Below are 18,027 nucleotides of genomic sequence, written 5' to 3' on the forward strand. Positions count from 1 at the left end.
TGGGGAAGAGTGGCTGGAAAGCTGCCTGTCAGAAAAGGACCTGGGGGTGTTGGTCGACAGCTGGCTGAATGTGAGCCGGCAGCGTGCCCAGGTGGCCAAGAAGGCCAATGGCATCCTGGCCTGTATCAGAAATAGTGTGGTCAGCAGGACTCGGGAAGTGATCGTGCCCCTGTACTCAGCACTGGTGAGGCCGCCCCTCGACTACTGTGTTCAGTTTTGGGCCCCTCGCTACAAGAAGGACGTTGAGGTGCTGGAGCGTGTCCAGAGAAGGGCAACGAAGCTGGTGAGGGGTCTGGAGAACAAGTCTTATGAGGAGCGGCTGAGGGAACTGGGGTTGTTTAGCCTGGAGAAAAGGAGGCTCAGGGGAGACCTCATCACTCTCTACAACTACCTGAAAGGAGGTTGTAGCGAGGTGGGTGTTGGTCTCTTTTCCCAAGTAACTAGCGATAGGACGAGAGGAAATAGCCTCAAGTTGCGCCAGGGGAGGTTTAGATTGGACGTGAGGAAAAATTTCTTTACTGAAAGAGTGGTTAAACATTGGAACAGGCTGCCCAGGGAAGTGGTGGAGTCCCCATCCCTGGAGGTATTTAAAAGATGAGTAGATGAGGTGCTTAGGGACATGGTTTAGTGGGCATGGTGGTGTTGGGTCGATGGTTGGACTCGATGATCTTAGAGGTCTTTTCCAACCTTAACGATTCTATGATTCTACTTAAAATGTGTATGCCCTGATATGCATATTTCTATTACAAGACATGCTTTACACATACAACAAAGCAGCAAAATCTTGAAACTTTAAATTCTCAGAATCAGGAAACAAGTGAGACAGAACACTAAATTATGTCAACACATCTGTTCACTCTGTGCACTCACATTCTAATAATTCTTTTGCTTTTGATGCTTATATTTGGATTCCAGCTGGTAAAGCTGGATGATGCAGGCAGAGGTATGCCAGGAAGATTTGTTCTGCAAGGAATCATCTCAGACACCCAGCACTCAGTAACTGAAGCCAGCCATGTAGTAAGCAGATGTTACTCACTCCTTGTGACAAATAAAGCCTTACACTGTCAAACTTAACTAAAACCAGGAACCAGAACTGCATTATATCAATGAACATTTAAGTGTTAGTTCTTTAAGTTAAAAGTTCTGTCCCCAGATTCAGATTTTTGAGATATTTTTCCACATGACCTCCCTATTACAAAGAGATTAACCGTAAAACTTTAAACTATCTTAAAAGGGTAGATTGTTTTCTGGGTTTTTTTAATTGTCTTTTGGGGCTACCGCATTCCTCACAGGAATCATGATGCTGCCTTTGCTTACAACAGTGTCCTGAAGATAACTTAATATTTGTGAAGCTCTATGAAGCCATTATCAGCAATGTCACTGGAAAGAGCACAAGAGGCAATGAAGAAATCTGTTTCCAGAGAGGAGCCTGAATGCTGTGAAGAAAAGGTGGCTTAAGACCACAAACTAAACCACCAGAATGAAGCAATTCTCATTCAGTGAAGACCTCAACAATGAGCAAAGGAAGGATGAGCAGGAAAATGGGTCAGGCAACTATGTAATTAAAAACCGTATCATACTGCATACACTACAAGAAGGTATAACTACATGTACAAACACAAGTTTTAAATGCATAGTTTTGCAATCTTAACAACATTCTGCTACTATATTATGTAATTCACTGTATATATGCACATGCATCAAGGTAATAAAACTCTATCATTTGTATTTATTGTTGTTACAATAACAGAATATACAGTTAAAACTGTCACCATATCATTTTCTCACTTATAAGAAACCCTCGTTACCATCATACTAGTTACCCAAACAGGCAGCCCTAAGAAAAAAAACAAACACACAGCCTTGGCAAAGTAGCAGCATGGAGCAAATTTTTCATATGCATTAGTGAAGATGACAATGGAAGAAGAAAACTTGGTGAAAACAATCTCTATACTGTCATCACCAAATGCAGTTAGATGTGTGTCGTCGTCCCCCAAATTAAGACATTTCTACTACTAAATTTGCAATTCTTAATATATAATGGACATACAAATGGCTAAAAAGTTAAATCATCTACATTAAGTATGTACTAAAGGGAAGAGTCTGGACTGATTAGAAACATGCTTTAAATCATGTAGAAGTTACGAGCTCGATACAGGAATTACCAAGTCAAATTCCATGCCCTGCTTTAGCGCAGGAGCTCAGACAAGATGATCGTAACAGTGTTTCCCTTCCACGTCTTTGAAATCCGTGAAAGGACAGTCAGATACTGTTGTTCTTTACATCAGTGCTTATCATGTAATATTTCATGCACATTCACATTATATGCAATTTGGTATACTGGAATCTCTTCAGAACAGAGCTAGTGTAATTATAGCATTTGTGCCCCAAAACTTAAAGGCAATGGGAATTTTGCCTGAGAGAAATGAAGTAAGAACTGTGGGATTTGTCCCAGTGCTGCTAAACCTTGACTATAGGTCTGATCCTGTTCCTTCTGAAGTCAAAATTGGTTTTGTTACCAATTTAAGGGAAAGTAGAATAGGAACCTGCTGCTTCTTGTATGAACAAGTCTTTTAAGTAAACAAGAAAAAACAAACACCTATGTATACATGTATAATATTTACAAGAACATCCATACTTTAAAATAATCTTATTTTTAGTTTGCATCCAAAGGTATTTTGAATAAAACATTTTAATACTCTGTTTAGATGAGAGCAGCTCACATTAACAAGCACGGGCATGTTCCATCTAAACTAATGGACAGTTTACCACAGTATTTGATTGACTGGCTATTTAGATCAAACAGACAATAAAAAGAAAAAACCCCACAAACCAAAACATTCTCATCTTATTGGTGCGTTCTTACTGTGTCATAATAAAACCCTAGATATTTGTCTCAGAGGAAACATCTGGAGAAAAAGCATAACAGTTGGTAACTGGTCTTCCCCTTTTTTGCTAAACCGTACATGCAACTCAAAGTCCTGTATCTTAAATCACTGGGGAAGGCACCTCCAGCCCACTATCCTTTTCAGTGCAATTTTTAATATCCGAGATATAAGAGACTTAACTATCACTATGAGACTAGTACAGTCCAAAGCAATGATTAGTATTACATACAACAGATGAGCACCAAATGTTCCTCTAGCAGACAATCAGAATTCTCCCAAAAGCCAGAAGGCAGTTCAAAGAAGTGAGACTTCACGTTAGTCGCTCTGTAGTAAACATAGTAAATCACTGGTTTAACAATAACCCCCAAAAAAGTGTCCTGATAATAATGGGCTTGTGGAAATCTCTCATTTTACATAAGAGGCTGCAGCTTACACAGACTAACAGAAGGGTTTTAGAGTTGTGAGCATTAAGTTTGAACCCAAGAGGAAGTTAAAAAAAAACATGAAAGCGGTGGGGAATGCACACTAGTCTTTTAACCAATGGTAATAAATTATAAATACAGTAGAGCAAAGAATTCAAACATTCATCCTTCTGTGCCCTTGAGGACCCCTGAGTGAACAGAGGTCCTTTATTTCCAGATATTTGATGTGAAGTTTTTGCTACTTGCTATTTTGAATGAGTTCCTTAACACTTTCTCTATTGACCAGGCCACATTGCAAGGACCACTAAATCTTTATTCTCAGAACTGGCTTACACTGGAACAAAAGGCCTCCCTAAATCTTTCTCTCCATAAGAAAATTGCTTATGTAGGTTAACAAGTAGCTATGCTATTCTGGCTTCAGAACAATTGAGTAGATTTAGATTGGCAAGAATATATTCTAAATTATACTCAAACATCTGTATAGATTTGACTGCGAAGTACCCAAAATAACTTGTTTCAAAATATCAAGGGATGACATTTTCTGATGTTTCTCTCAAGGGAAAGGCTATATTGCAAAAAGTGTAATAAATATGAAACAAAGAATGAAAGATCATATTACAGTAAGAGGCACAAAGCAATCAAGCCTAGTCAGCCAAGAATGTCCTGTTTTAGAGGAGCTCTCAAAGGGCACCAACCCCTTGCAGAAGACCCATGCATCACCCCACACAGACAGCACTGGAGCCTGTGCTCAGCGGAGACAGGAAGACCACGGGAGCAGAACACACCTCACTGTATCCCGCAGTACCCTGGTGCCTCATAGCCATTTGCAGACCAAGGCAGGTCAGGTGCCCCTCAAGCATGCACCAGTCAACTAGGAGGAAAGCAGGAAATCATAAAGGGCTTTGCCATTGCCCCGTGTCTCTCCTCACCTGTGCCAAGCAGCCATGTCTCGGTGAGGAGACAATTCAAGGCTAAATTCATAAACACAACAGACATTTTTGCTTCTCCATACAAGCGCAGCACATGAAAAATTGTGAATTAGCAATAGAGGACTGGAATGTGCAGTCACAGGGTTAAACACCATGTTAAAGTAGGAAAAGGACTGCAAAACTTTGCCCTTAACTGTTTATTTCTGGAATGTTTCTGGATAGAAAGATAACGAAACCAGATATAGCTGTGCAGCCTTATCTATCACTGCACATAATTAGTTGTTTCTTTCATTAATTCCCTAATTTAAGCACTTGGGTCTATCTCCAGCCAAAAAACAGCTTAGGAAGAAGGCTCAGAAACTAAAAGGTAACCTCACAAACTAAAAGCCCTCTCCTTGAGACAAACTGCTGGAGAAACCATAACATGCTTTGAAACATGGGTCTGCAGTGTTTAGTACCATTTAAAAGTTTCCTTGCCAAGAATAATCCTCCATACTCATCAGTTACCTACAAAATCTTGTCCAAGTGGGATAAGGCGATCTGGGAAGAAATCAGTGACAGCACAAGTTTTTTCTCCTACCCCAACAAAACACAAACAAACAAACAAAAAAAAAATCACTGTTATATCTGTAAACAAGACATACAAAACTCATGCAGCCATGCCTCCTTGGAGGTACATTACCTCCTCGGACTACAGATCTCACATTGCACTAATCTCCCTTCCCAGCCTGTGAGCAGGAAGCTACAGCATGGGAGTGCTCAGACATCCGACAAATCTGACCCACAGAAGAGAAAGGTGTAACTCAGGGGTCTCTTACCTATCTGATGTGTTAACTGGAATAGTTTGATTTCTGGCCAGTATCTTTACATTCTTAAGTGTGTGTGTTTTTTAGAAGGAAGCATCAAAACTTTAAAGGAAAGCAGAGTTAGCTTTAAGTCTGGTTTTCCAACATACAGTAACTCAATTTAAAATTAAGAAAAAAAATAATGGGAGAAAAATCAGCCTAGTCTAGGCCTTGCTTATTTACTGAAAAAATACAATAGCTGCTCAAGAGCTTCTGGAAGCTGGGTGGAGCCCAGAGCAGAACTAGTCCAGAGCTGGACCAGATGGACCAGAAGTAACTGCCCTTCCTTTGGCAGGTCTGCCTTCTGCAAGAGCATCTTCCCATCCCGGACGCTACTGAGTGATCTGCCAGCGCAGATGGAAACTGGCACATTCACGCCTGCTAAGTGTAGATCTCACTTCTTGCTCTCAACACCCACAATCTCTAGTGGAGAAACTATCTCAGACATTAACCTCTGGGAAATGCTCTTGGCATATACGAACAGATCCAGTGGATTAAACAAGCAAATTGTCTGACAGCTAACTGAACTGTTAAAGACCTTTTTCATCATTCATGCCATAGTTTACACAGTAGTTCTGAAGTACAAGATAGTCTTAAAAGATATTTTTAAAGTGTACAAGCCATATGCAATTACATCTTTCCCTAGCTCAGGAAAGTAGTGTGTTTTTTAAACTCTGTCCTGAGGATTTTTGATTATAGATCTTTATTACCTGAAAAGCTGTCAGCCTAAATATTATTTTTAAATGCTGTCTTACATGCAAACTGTTTTATAAAATGGATCAATATGTGAAAATAAAGAATAATGTTTGGGTGCTATTCTTATGGACTGTTGCATACAACATTCATAAAAGACTGAACAAAAAGTAGTCAAATTAGTACAAAGTTACACCTGATAACACTTTACCAAAAGACTTCAGGCAATGTCCAAGGATGCATGCATTTCTATAACAAAGTGCAAAAAATGTAATACATAAAAAAAGCAAAAAACTCTTCTATTAATGAAAACACAAAATAGGATCATATTTTAGACATATATTTTGCTGAAAGCATGAATAGAAGTTAGCAAGTATTAACCACCGTTATTAATTTTAGGCTTTAAAAAAAAAAAGTATCTTTAAATTCTCATAAGTACCTAGATTCTCACAAAAGTATTCTCAGGACTTAAAATCCTTCTCCAGTTGAAATAAATATTTCTTTAAAATCCTGTAATTCCCCTTGTCATTCTTAGCTATGAAAATAAAGCAGTTTTGTATTCTAGCCTTCAGATTGATTTCATGGATGTTCACCATGGAAAGCAGCTTTGGAGCAAGACACAGATGTGAAAGAGTGCACAGCCAGCTGTAGTTACAACACCTGTGTTCTTTCACACAAGAAAATCTGGATGTGTATATGGCATCACACAACTTTAAGTGGGCACAGTTATTTGCTTGGAGTTTAGAACGATCCATTCTTGGCAAATACTTAGTACTATGTGTTGCTGAAACTCACAAACTGATGTTATCATATGCAAACCTAAGTAAGAACTATTTGTTAACCAGTGGAGTGGTTTTTTTTTTCTCCAGATGTTCCTGGATCACAGCTATAGGAACAGATCAAGATGATTTCAAGGGAGAGGAGCAGGCTACTTCAGCTTTACCTTGCTTTAAATCTGACCCAGGAGCATTCACATCAGCAGGAGGTATTAAAAGACTGAACCAGTATTACAAAAGGCTAAAGAAAGGTAAGCAAAGTCACTCAACATAATACCACTGTTATAACTATAGAAAGGCATATTAAAATTGGTGCAATACAATATAGACAAATATTTCTTATAGCATCAAAATAGTAGTGTTTTCTTCTTTCAGTTTCTTAAAGCAAAATGTGTGAGGAAAGGCTTTTTTTTTTTAGACTAATTGATACAGCTGGGTAAAAAAAAAAATGCATTTCAGCCACACAAGCCTTTTCAGGTCCGAGATCATCCTTGAGAATCAAAAGGAGGTTCTGTGTGCCCCAAGCAATATATTTTTCCCAGAAATATCAACTGGTCAATTAAAATATTCTTCTCAAAAGTTCTCTCTCACCTTTAATCTTATCCCATCACGATTAAAACACATGGAAGACACTGGTTTTGAAGCTCCTTCCTCTTCTACCAGCAGGTGGGGCCACGCATCAACCATGAACTTGCCCATGTCCACTGTTACTGTGCAATTTGAACTAGTATTTACAAGCATAGCCCTGTGCTCTCTGTGGTGCTTACAAACACTTTTTTAGTTATCATCCTGATCTTACCACTGTGAAAAAATGCTCTGCCTTACTTTAATGCAGCTTGCAAAATCTTTGTTTTCATTAGCGATAAAGCAGGTGGTGAGAACTTTGTTTTCATATGCATGCACTAATCTGGCAGTTAGAAATTTGCCTCATACACCAAGAAATATGACCATGAGTAGCTGACGAGGTTCTTTGGCAGGAACCTGCCCCATTTCTCATTGCAAGTCAAAAGCAACCAACTTGTAAAGTTCATGACTGCAGGGCAGTTCTGACAACTCCAGAAGGATGAAGGCTTACGCTCAAACTGGGCTTTCTAGAATAAACCCAAGGGCTCTGGCTTGAACAGCAAATACATTTACCAAATGAGATAGTGACTCATCACTTCACTCCATAATTTCCTTTTTCCATTTGCCTAAATCTGGAGAGATGATGACTGTTTTCTTCCCAACTGAGGCTCCAGGCTCACTGCATTCCATTCACTCTTATGTCCCCTACTTTACAAGTGTCAATAATTTTCAGAAACACAATCTCTCTACTGGCTTTATAGCAAAATTAAAGAAACAAATCCTACAGCATATTCAGTTCAAGTATGCACAAACAGTTTTCTGCTCTCCGTCAGTTTGGATCTTTGTCAGACATTGCATAACCTGGTCTTTGAAAGGAAAGAATTTCCAGATGTTCTGTGTCATTATCTTTGTCTAATTTGCTGATCTGTATCTGATCTAAGAGAAAAGTGTAAAGAAAGTTTTGTTTTAGGGGGTTTTTTTGTTTGTTTGGGTTTTTTTTTTTTTTTTTTTTTTTTTTTTTTTTAAAGAAATCTATGTTATAGTTTCATTATGAGAAGGAAGAGCTTTGGATTTTTAGGTTCTAAACCAGCTGAAATGGTACAAAGCATCAACATACCCTTTTAAGTTACACAGGATGTTGCAGAAAGCTCCAAAACATCAAAACAGACAAATTATTCATATAAAGTTCTGGTCTGCCTTCTGCAATCTGACCTTCATTTCAAAGTGGAAATTTAGCATTCCAAGTTAAATCATAAAGTATTTCTGTCAATCAAAGCTTTATGCTCCAAAGTCTGCTTAAGATCAGCCTTCACAAACCAGGTAGAAAAACAATACTGTATGAACCAACTCTAGAAGTATGCAGCTGTATGAGCTGAATCAAAGTTCACAAAACTCAGCTGGACTTAGGATACTTTTCATTTTCAAAAGGATTTGGGAGAGATGGGGCTAAGTGAGAGGAACCAGCCCCACATAGCTCCAATTTAGAAAAGAAAGCATTTCAAGACACAAAAAGAATTTTTCATATCAAGTCTTTACAGCTTCACGTAAACTTCAGATGTCTAGCGGAGGGCATAAAGATGACCCTATGCTGGGTCTCCACTGTTGCAAATACCTTGACCCCTCCAGTGGCAGCCAGTCACCCTTGCTCGGTGGGAGAAGTAACCTGGGGAAAAAGGCAGGTTGGGGCAGTGAGAACCTCACACCAGCAACAGGAATTAAATCTGCCTTGCCATAGCTCTGACCCGCACCAGGCCTGAAACTGAAAGGTGCTAGAGACTTCCTGGGGCTCTTGTATCCCCTTTATTTTCTTATCTTTTTAGATGCAATTAAAAAAAGCTCCACAATCTCAGACTAAATCTACTACTTCATTGACAAAGGTAAGGGGAAGACAGGCAAAATGCAACAGTCCTAAAATTTCATTCAAAGAGCCCCAGTTCTGATCTTGACCAATGGTTCTATAAATTTAAATGGGTCATCGATAAAATAAAAACCTGGGGAAAGATTTGACCCAAGTGTTGTAATAAATAAACGAATATTTTAATAGAATTTGAGATCACCAGCAGTTTTATTTGTTTTCAAATTAGCTTTTAATATTTAAAGAACTCCCTATTTATAAGACAGACTGTGATTGCATAAGACACTGGCCCGATGAACAACTCTGCCCGTGTCACTGGCCTCACTGACTGCAAAGTCTGCTCAGATGCCTATGATTATTTGTGTATGAGTACCTGCAGCATTGTGAATACTGGCAGCATCGTGCCTAAATATTGCAAATTTGATCTAATACAAAAGAATCTGGACACTGATGAGCAAGTGATCAAGCTTAACAAGGCCAGGGGGAAAAAAAAAAAATCAGAATAAATTATTAAGTTTAAGATTATTTAAATTAGAAAGTAATTTTAAGGAAAAATCTAATTCTTTTGAGGGAGGTCTAATCCCTGATCCTAGGGCATTACTGAAGGTGCCTAGCCTTTTACATGAAGCTCTAAATCTTTAATTCAAAAGGAGTTATGGAAACTTTTTGTTTTAAATCAGAAAAAATACATGGCTGGATCACAAGCTGATTCTTAAACATTTTGGAGTATGGCAGGATCATGTGTGCAGTTTTTGAGATTAAGATCCCCAGTTAAATTAGCACATTTTCTTGTTTCAAATCCCCAGTACCAAGCTATTAAAAATAAACACATTATATGTAAATAGTACTCTGTCTAGAGGCAATAAACTTCAGTTTAGAAGTGATCTAGTCACTAAGGCTTGGGGTACTGTCTCATCCCAAAGAAGCAGAAAAGCCTACATTTAAACAGAGCCCCCCAAACCTGCAGCAGAATTTCAGAGTAACTCCCAGCAGCCGAAACTCCCATAAATGTCTGTTACGAACACAGTCCCAGGGCAGGCTCGGAAACTGCAAGATTAAAACCAGGACTTTTCAGTGCAGCGCTATGGCCAGCTCACAGCATAGAGTTGTGAACAGGGGCATCAAACAAGCATGAGTACAGAGACCAAGCAAGTTACAAAGTACTACTTTAAGTTTAAAGCAATAAATGCATCAAAGCCTCGGATGACGGTTACTTCACCACAGCATGCATAAATGAAGAATCAGATTTTCTTTCCACGCTCTGCCTCTCAAAATGATCTACCAGTGTTGAGGTGTCTATCCAAAGAGCTATGTTTATTCTGCAGTTACATATGATGGAGACAACCATCTCCCACAGGTGAGTTAAGAAAAAAGCCAAATGTTACCCGATTAGCACACATTAATATCCAAATCAGGGAATTATCAGAGAGCAGTGTTTCCTTTCAAAAGCAAATACCCCATTTTCAGAATTAATCTAATGAGAAACCGTGAGACTCAATGACTAGAGGCTAAAGAGTTCAAGTCCTTAAGAAATAGGGACAGTATAACCTAAAATGCCACTACACCCCCATCTGCCCCCACCGTCATTCTAACAATGATGTATACCTAGACGTTACATACTTGCAAGCAGTTCTTGAGTGCTTAAGGATATCGCTATGTAAAACAGTTCAGGTTTACTCTTTATTAAGCCCCCACCAACCTAGAAATGCTTCTGCCAGGTTTCCACTTGGTTGCCACATACAGTTTTCTACATTTTCATTCTTATCTTCTTTGATTATCAGCACAGCAGAATATAAACTCTTAGGCAAAGTGGGATGGAAGCTGATAAACTGATATCACAACTTCACAAGTGATGCTGCAAACATTTCTATGGAGGCAGAGGGTGATGATACTATGGTGTCACTTTGAGAATCAGAATCACATACAACTTGTATTTCCTACAGCTAGAAATACTGAGAATTTAAGAAGTATTATATGTTGAAGCAATATAAGCCATTCTAGGCTTCTGAGAAGTAGAAGACCAATGTAAAAATCTATCCTAAGATGGACTTGGCTTGTTGATATGTAAAACCCAAATACCTGAATGTCAGTAGGTAAAGCAGACAAATCACTTCGAGGAAGGTTTGTTTTTGTTTTGGGTTTTTTTTAACCTAAAGCTTTTCCAGTTCTTAAGACTCTATTAACAGAAGAGTTCTGATCAAAATCTGAGTTCTGTCCAACATACTGTTGCAAATGTAGGTTAGAAAGCAACTTATATAAACAAAGGAAGATATTTCCTTTGTTTAAACATAAGTGCTATTTTTTTCCTACTGCATGCCCTACCCCAAAACAAAGTTAAATCTGAATTTCTCTATCATCATTCCATTGTTCATTTTTAAATGCCTGCTCTTACTTTTACTGCCACATGTAAACCTCCATGACAAAGTATATATTTTTTGCTGTTAGCAAGAGATTTATGATAGGAACATACTGTTTATTTGGAATTCATATTGTTAGATTCACCAAGAAGTTTCTCAGTAGTGAGTTTGATGAACCACAGAGGGAAATGCTTCCATCAGTTTCTTAGAAACCTAAAATAAATGCTGCCCTGCTCATTCTCCATTTAAGTCTTTACAGTTGTGAATTATAAGCATACTTTCCAACCTGTGAGATGTACCTCACAGTAAGGTACCACAGAGACCAGTAACTGAGACAAAGCACATGAAATTACAAAGTGTATGAGCTAAATATTATGAAGTAGAAATAATTCTTAATTGACTGAAATGAGGCATGCACTAAAAAAGCTGACCAGCATGTATTATATATGTAAATGTATGGTCATGCAAGTCTATGAAACAAAAATACCTGAAAAATGTGGAGGACACACACAAGTCTTCTGAGAAGAGTACTAACCTTGTTGCTCACTCTCTGCTTCAACTTTTGCAGGACTTGGTGCTACAGGAAGGGGTCGAAGAGGACGAGGCTTCGGAGTTGGGGGAGATATTTTTTTTCTTCCAATGTACTCTACATAAGTTCCTGGGAAATCCCCCCTCTCCCCTGTGGTTTCATTAAAGCCATTTAACCAACCAATTTCCTCAGGCTTTGCTTCTTCCCCTTCACTGAATCCAAGTGCTAGTAAGGTACCTTTATTCACAGTTAATATATCTCCTAAGTGCAAGTCAATGTCATCTTCTCGCTCTTTTTTGTAGTCATATAAAGCTCTGTATTGATATCCTTCGGCACTCATCTTGGCAAATGATTTAACGTTCAAAAGTGTTATTAAACAATATCAAAATGCAATTGTCCAGTTATATTTTTATGTATAGATATATTCAAGATGTATTAAATGAGATAATAAAAATGTCAATAGCAACGTCTAAGTAATAAAATCCACCAGAGTATCAAAAAGCACCAGGATCTGTCATATCACCGCTGATGTTTTTACTGATGTATTTATTCTGAGTCAATGATTGTTGCAGAAGAATGTGTTCCACTTCTTCTATGTCTAGCAATATTCTTCCAATTAGTTCCTTTTCTGAGCTTGCTGGCACTTCTGGGTCTCCATACTCAAGTTCAGCTGATTCTTATAGCTGTCACACCTTCTTCAGATGTACTTGCCATAGATTGTCCACGTACCTTAAATATTCTGCCACGGCACTCTGCATACATGCTTTTCCTGGAAAGAGAAGAGAAAATTGGTGAGGTAGTTTCAAATTCTCTTGATGCTTGTGAACTTGGGATTCCACTTATGACTTAAGCTTTCTGCAACCTTAGCAGAGGTCATGTGTCCCACGAGAGCGCCCTAAATAACAATAAAAAAGCAACCTCACAAAAAAAAAACCCTGTCAGCTAATGCTTGCGTTTTTCTAAAGGATATATGCCTAATTACTTGAACTGAATTTGCATCCCTGCAGTATGAGGCATGCTGCTATACATTCCCTGCTTCCTTCTCTGTGGCTTATGGCTACTGAAGTCTCCGAGAGCGAGAGGGCTAAGCCCTCAAGGTATCCCTGTAGTGCAGTACCTAACCTGGCAGCAAGATTTTACATGTTATCTCCCCAAAGACACACAGCCACAACCCTTCCCCACAAGAGGCCTGCCAGGACAGAGGAGGAGCTCACTGTAATTAGCGCTGACATTCACCATTGGGGTATTCAATCACCTGCTGTTTATGCAGAAGGTGAGGATGGGCAACAACCTCCAGCCCAAAACCTATATGCCCAAAACCTATTGGAGGGAGGGGTCTTTTCATAATCTGCAGAACCAAAAAGTCCTTTTCTTAAAGAGAGGGGCTTCCCCACTCCCCCATCTTCCAGATGTTTTTTAATGTGTTTATGGTATAATATTAGAAAAACAATCAGTAACTGAAACATGCACATCCAGACCACCTAAGCAGCACTAGCAAGAGAAAAGTATCAGGGTATATGATTAAATTACGCTAAAGGCAAGAGAGACTACAGGCCTAAACATTTGACTCAAGGTTGCCTGACCATAAAGTAAAAAGGAAAAATATAATTTGAAAATAAAAATCAATTTAGGAAACAGTAGCTTAAAGACATACAGAACAGTGAAAGTTTTCTAAACATTATTTCAACTGTTACTCATTTTCATCTACTTAAAAAGACAAGCACAATCATAATTTGAAATGCTACACTGGAAACCAGAAAGTGCTAACTACTCAAAGCTGCATTGAAACTCCTAAACAACAGCTGAATAAAAGACCTGAGAGGGGGCTATGTAATACCAGTAGGTAAAATATTGACTGCATACTTAGTGCCACAAAAAGGTGAATTTTTTGAGCAACGCTCCCTTTTACATTGTAAAAAGACACCAATAGACAGGGCTGGAAATAAGAAGCCTCTGACAGCTCTTTTCCACACCATTTTCTCTAATGTCTCAGTTATCAAGTCCTTGGAACGTGACTAACTGAAAAGCTAAAAAGTGTTTATAAGAATGCATATGGGCTTCCTTTTCCAGTGGATGGCCCTGATCCCTAATTTGTATGTGGCTCCTCTTCAGTCCATCAGGTCTAAATATAATTCCCCACAGTTTATTGTGCAACTTCTCTTGTAACAGAACACAGAAGAAAAATCTTGCAAGTTCTTGAAGAACTTCCTTATCATCCATTGCAACCAGTTTTTCTGTAGGAAAGAATTATCTGAGCCTGAATTAGACTTCTCATTTAAAAAAAGCCTACACACAAGTATTTATTTTAATAACTTTCAAATCTATCCACATGGATTAGGCATCCAGCTCCCACCAAAATTTTAATGAGAAATTTCTGCAGTCACTTCTGAAAACCTAAACTGTGCTTCTTAGCTCACACTACCAAATATCACAGACTTTGCAATTAACATGAAGAGAGTTTCACTGATATTTCATTTTGCCTTTTCTACCAGAAGAAAGCACACAGACAAGAACGGGGGGGGGGGGGACGACACGACAAAAATCTAAAGCACAAGTATCAATTAAATGGCACAGAAGCCTTTTCAAAAGCATGGGTTCCTCCCATTTCGCATAGCAAGAGAACAAAATGCACTTGCACACCTTAGATCTAAATGTTGGAGCTAATCTAAATGTTTCCAATCAAAACCAACTATGCACAGCAAAACCTGCTAGAAAAATACCACTTTGACTACATTAAATATTCCAAAATATTTATTTTCTTTTTAAGAAAGGTTTAACAAGTGCTCTGCTATAACTACTCATTTCACTCCTACTGCCTACAGGCATTTTGGCAGTCAACCAAATAAGTCTTCTAAACACTGCATAATTTAACTGACAACCTACTCCTCTGATCTTTTATCAAATGTATCATAGCGACTTTACGGCCAGATATTTAAAATGAATACTTGTGTCTCTTACATTTGGTCTGACAATACAGAACTGGAAATCTTGTAATAACATAAAAACTGCTTATGACAGTTTTTAAGCATATTTTAAAAACTCAAAACCTGAATCAGATAGGACAAAAAGTACAACTTACTTGCATGTTAGAACAACTCAATGCAGTTATGATAGCAAAGTTTCCCTAAATCCAGCTTCCCTGGGGCTCAGAGCTGCAGTACCTGTTCATACTCACTCCTCAGCACTGCCTTCAATGCAGGGCCCCCAGCATCCTGTCTCCTGACTGATCTACCGTTCGTGTACCTGGAAACACACTGAATTTCTTTGAATTATGCCTTTTTCTATTCTCATTATCTGTCAAGTTTGGAGTCTGAGTCTTCCTCCATCCTCAAGAACCTTGTAGACAGCCCTAATGCACATTGATGGGTAAGTAACAGGGACAGACACCGGTTCTCCACACCAGTCTGTTAACACTGCAGCATCTCCAAATAGCCCTCTCTCACAGTTCTTTACTTTCTGCTCCGTTAAGATCCTGTATAAATGGATACCCTTTACTCCAAGTGGAGTTACATGGTCTCTACCTTCAGACATTTTGAGTCAAACTGATTTAAACTGATTACTCTAAAATAAATAGCTCGGAAACCATCTTAAGTAGAGGTAAAAAACACAAACCAAACACTTTAGACAAGAAACATTGTTATATTTGAGATGATGTATTACTGGATTTCCATTTGGCAGGTGGACTGGAAAAGGAGGAAGAAGTATTGTAAGAGAATCAAACGCTCATTTGGCTTTTATTTACTGTTTAAGAGCTTGATCCCAATGAAAGATTCCCAAGTTCAGGCAGAATTCTGGTCTCTCAGCAGAATGGTTTATGTTAGGCATTTCAACAGTTATAAAATTTAAAATTCAACAGAAAGTCGCAAGAGGTTCTTGTAAATTTAAGTGGAAAAGGAAGGGGACATGAAACGTTCCCCTCCACTCCCCCTATTAAAAACAATGTCTGGCTCCTGCTCCACTGGTACCCAAGCATTTCCTCCCACACTAGCTAGCATTCCTTTGGTGACTGAAAAGAAAAACTTCTTCTGCCCTGTGAATCCATGTTACTGCTAGCCCAACCAGAGAGGTGCACGTGTGTTACCAATCCGGCACCCCTATACAAGATAGCAAAGATTTTCTTCATTTTTAAATTAGCACATTTAATAACCATATCTCCTCGTACTACCATCTCTTTAATACTTATTCCAAAAATCCCTAGGGAAACAGTGCCTAACACAAACTTTCCTTCGACTGCAATTATGAGTGTCATCAATAGAAGATCAGACTAACGTACTTTGGGAGGCACTGAAATAACAGGAGTTGAAGTGTAACCGAGGAATTTTGCTTGGAGACTGACTCTTCTCCCCACTAGGTGTCTACACACCTGTAACTCAAACTGCAGTTATCTCTGAAGTGTAATGCTGCCACTCTCCAAATCGAGATAACCGAGGTAAGTACCACGACGGAACACTATTTTCTGCAAGAAACTGAGGTCCAAGACATATAGCGAAGTATTAGGCGATACATACTTATAATCCCTTTATACCACTTCCTGTCTTTGAAAGAGCGATTTTTGAGCCTGTGGAGATTCTACCACTGAACGAGTTCAAATACATACACATAGAAAAAGTACGTTAACTTAACTGCGGATACTATAAAGTACATCCCATTCTGAAACATTTCAAAGACTTTATATGGGCTGCAAAGCTACACAAGAGGGCAGAGGAACAAAGCGCTCCAGAAAAGTCATTTAAAGAATAATAACAATCAAAAAAACTAGGAAGGCAGTACAAACTGAGCTTCCATCCTAGTAAGAGGCCAGTAAGTTAACCCCTCAGGGAGTCCTGCACCGACAGGCACCCGGGCGGCAGTCCCCGCCACAGAGCAGCCGCTCTCCAAGTGCCGGTGCTCGATCCCCGCGTCCCGGCCCCGCTCAAGAGGCGCAGCCCCTCCACCGCCGGGGTAGGGCTGCGCGGAGACGGCGCTTCCCGGTCCGGGGACGAGCGCGGAGCCGCCGGGACCGCCCTCGGCGAAAACCTGAGGAAAGCCAGGCTCGGCGCCGCACCGCCCTGCCACCCGTTCCCCCTGGGAACGGCCGCCTGAGTGCTTCCTACGGACACCCCACCCGCCGCCCCCGAGGACACCAATCCAGCACCCCGCGCCGCACGACGGGGCTGGGGCTCCTGGGCGGCCCCGCGGCCGCCAGGCCTCACCCCCGGTACCGCCCGCCCAGGAAGCGCCGGGCCGGGCCGCCCTCAGCCACAGGGGAAAAAGCTCCGCCGCCTCCAGAGTTCGGCGCCAGCCGCAGCGAGCGGCCCGCCCGGGTCTGCCACGCTGGAGGGTTCGGCAGCGACACAGCCGGCCCCGAACAGAAAAAAAAGCTGCACAGACCGGGACGGCGGCACTCCCGCTCGGCCTGTCACCCCGCAGGAGCGGCCAGTGCCCCGGCCTCTGGCGGCCGCGCGGCGCGGCCCGGCCCGGCCCGGCCCGGCCCGGCCCGGCCCCGCACTGCACTGCACTGCACTGCACTGCCCTGCCCTGCCCTGCCCCGCCCCGACGGTCTCCCGCGGGGCAGCACCCGCTTTACCTCAGCGGCAGCGCCTCCCTCCCGCCACCGGGCAGCTGCCGCCGCGTCACCCTGCTCGCCGCACACCCAGGCCCGACTTCTCCCAGCCGCGCTCGAGGGCACCGTGCCCGCCGCTGGCGCTGCCTTTACCCCGCCCCCCAGCGCGGCCTCCACCCGCGCCGCCACCGCCCCTGCCCCGCCCCGCCCGCTGACTGACAACGGCCGAGGGGCGGTGCCCACCACTGCCCGCCCCGCGCCCTGGTCGCAGGCTCGCCACAGGCTGGCCCGCGGGGCTGGGCGCCGGCGGCGGGGTCAGGCCGCCTGCAGCTCCCGCCGACGGCAGAGGGGGGCTGGGGTCGCTGCCCTCGAGGCGCGGGGCCCGGCGGTGCCGGCGAGGCCCGAGCGCCTCCTCAGCCGCAGAAGGCAAGGTTAGGCCGGGGAGCGATGGTGAGAGGAACATGTGCTTCTTCCTAGTTCCTCTTTGGGGATTTTTCTCCTCTTTTTTTCTTCCCTCCCCCGCAATTGACGTAATATGTTACATTGGTGGAAAGTGCCCAGAACCAGCCACCTCTGCTCCCCTGTACCTGGGACATGAGTGGCCTGCTGGATCCTGAGCAGGGTCAT

The 18,027-nt window shown here is 41.4% G+C and overlaps 1 protein-coding gene across 1 annotated transcript in view; it reads right to left on the bottom strand.

The window, feature by feature from the left end:
• The window catches only part of LOC143171893 (phosphatidylinositol 3-kinase regulatory subunit alpha-like), a 67,967-nt gene extending 50,500 nt beyond the window's left edge, over positions 1-17,467 (bottom strand). The window contains exons 1-2 of the mRNA XM_076361057.1: positions 17,425-17,467; positions 11,865-12,627 (exon numbers count right to left, since the gene is read on the bottom strand). Coding sequence (XP_076217172.1) covers positions 11,865-12,198 — 334 coding nt within the window. The 5' untranslated portion in view covers positions 12,199-12,627; positions 17,425-17,467. The remainder of the gene's footprint in view (positions 1-11,864; positions 12,628-17,424) is intronic.
• Positions 17,468-18,027: the final 560 nt, after the last annotated feature.

This window comes from Aptenodytes patagonicus, chromosome W, assembly GCF_965638725.1.
Source record: "Aptenodytes patagonicus chromosome W, bAptPat1.pri.cur, whole genome shotgun sequence".
Classification (NCBI taxonomy): Eukaryota; Metazoa; Chordata; class Aves; order Sphenisciformes; family Spheniscidae; genus Aptenodytes; species Aptenodytes patagonicus.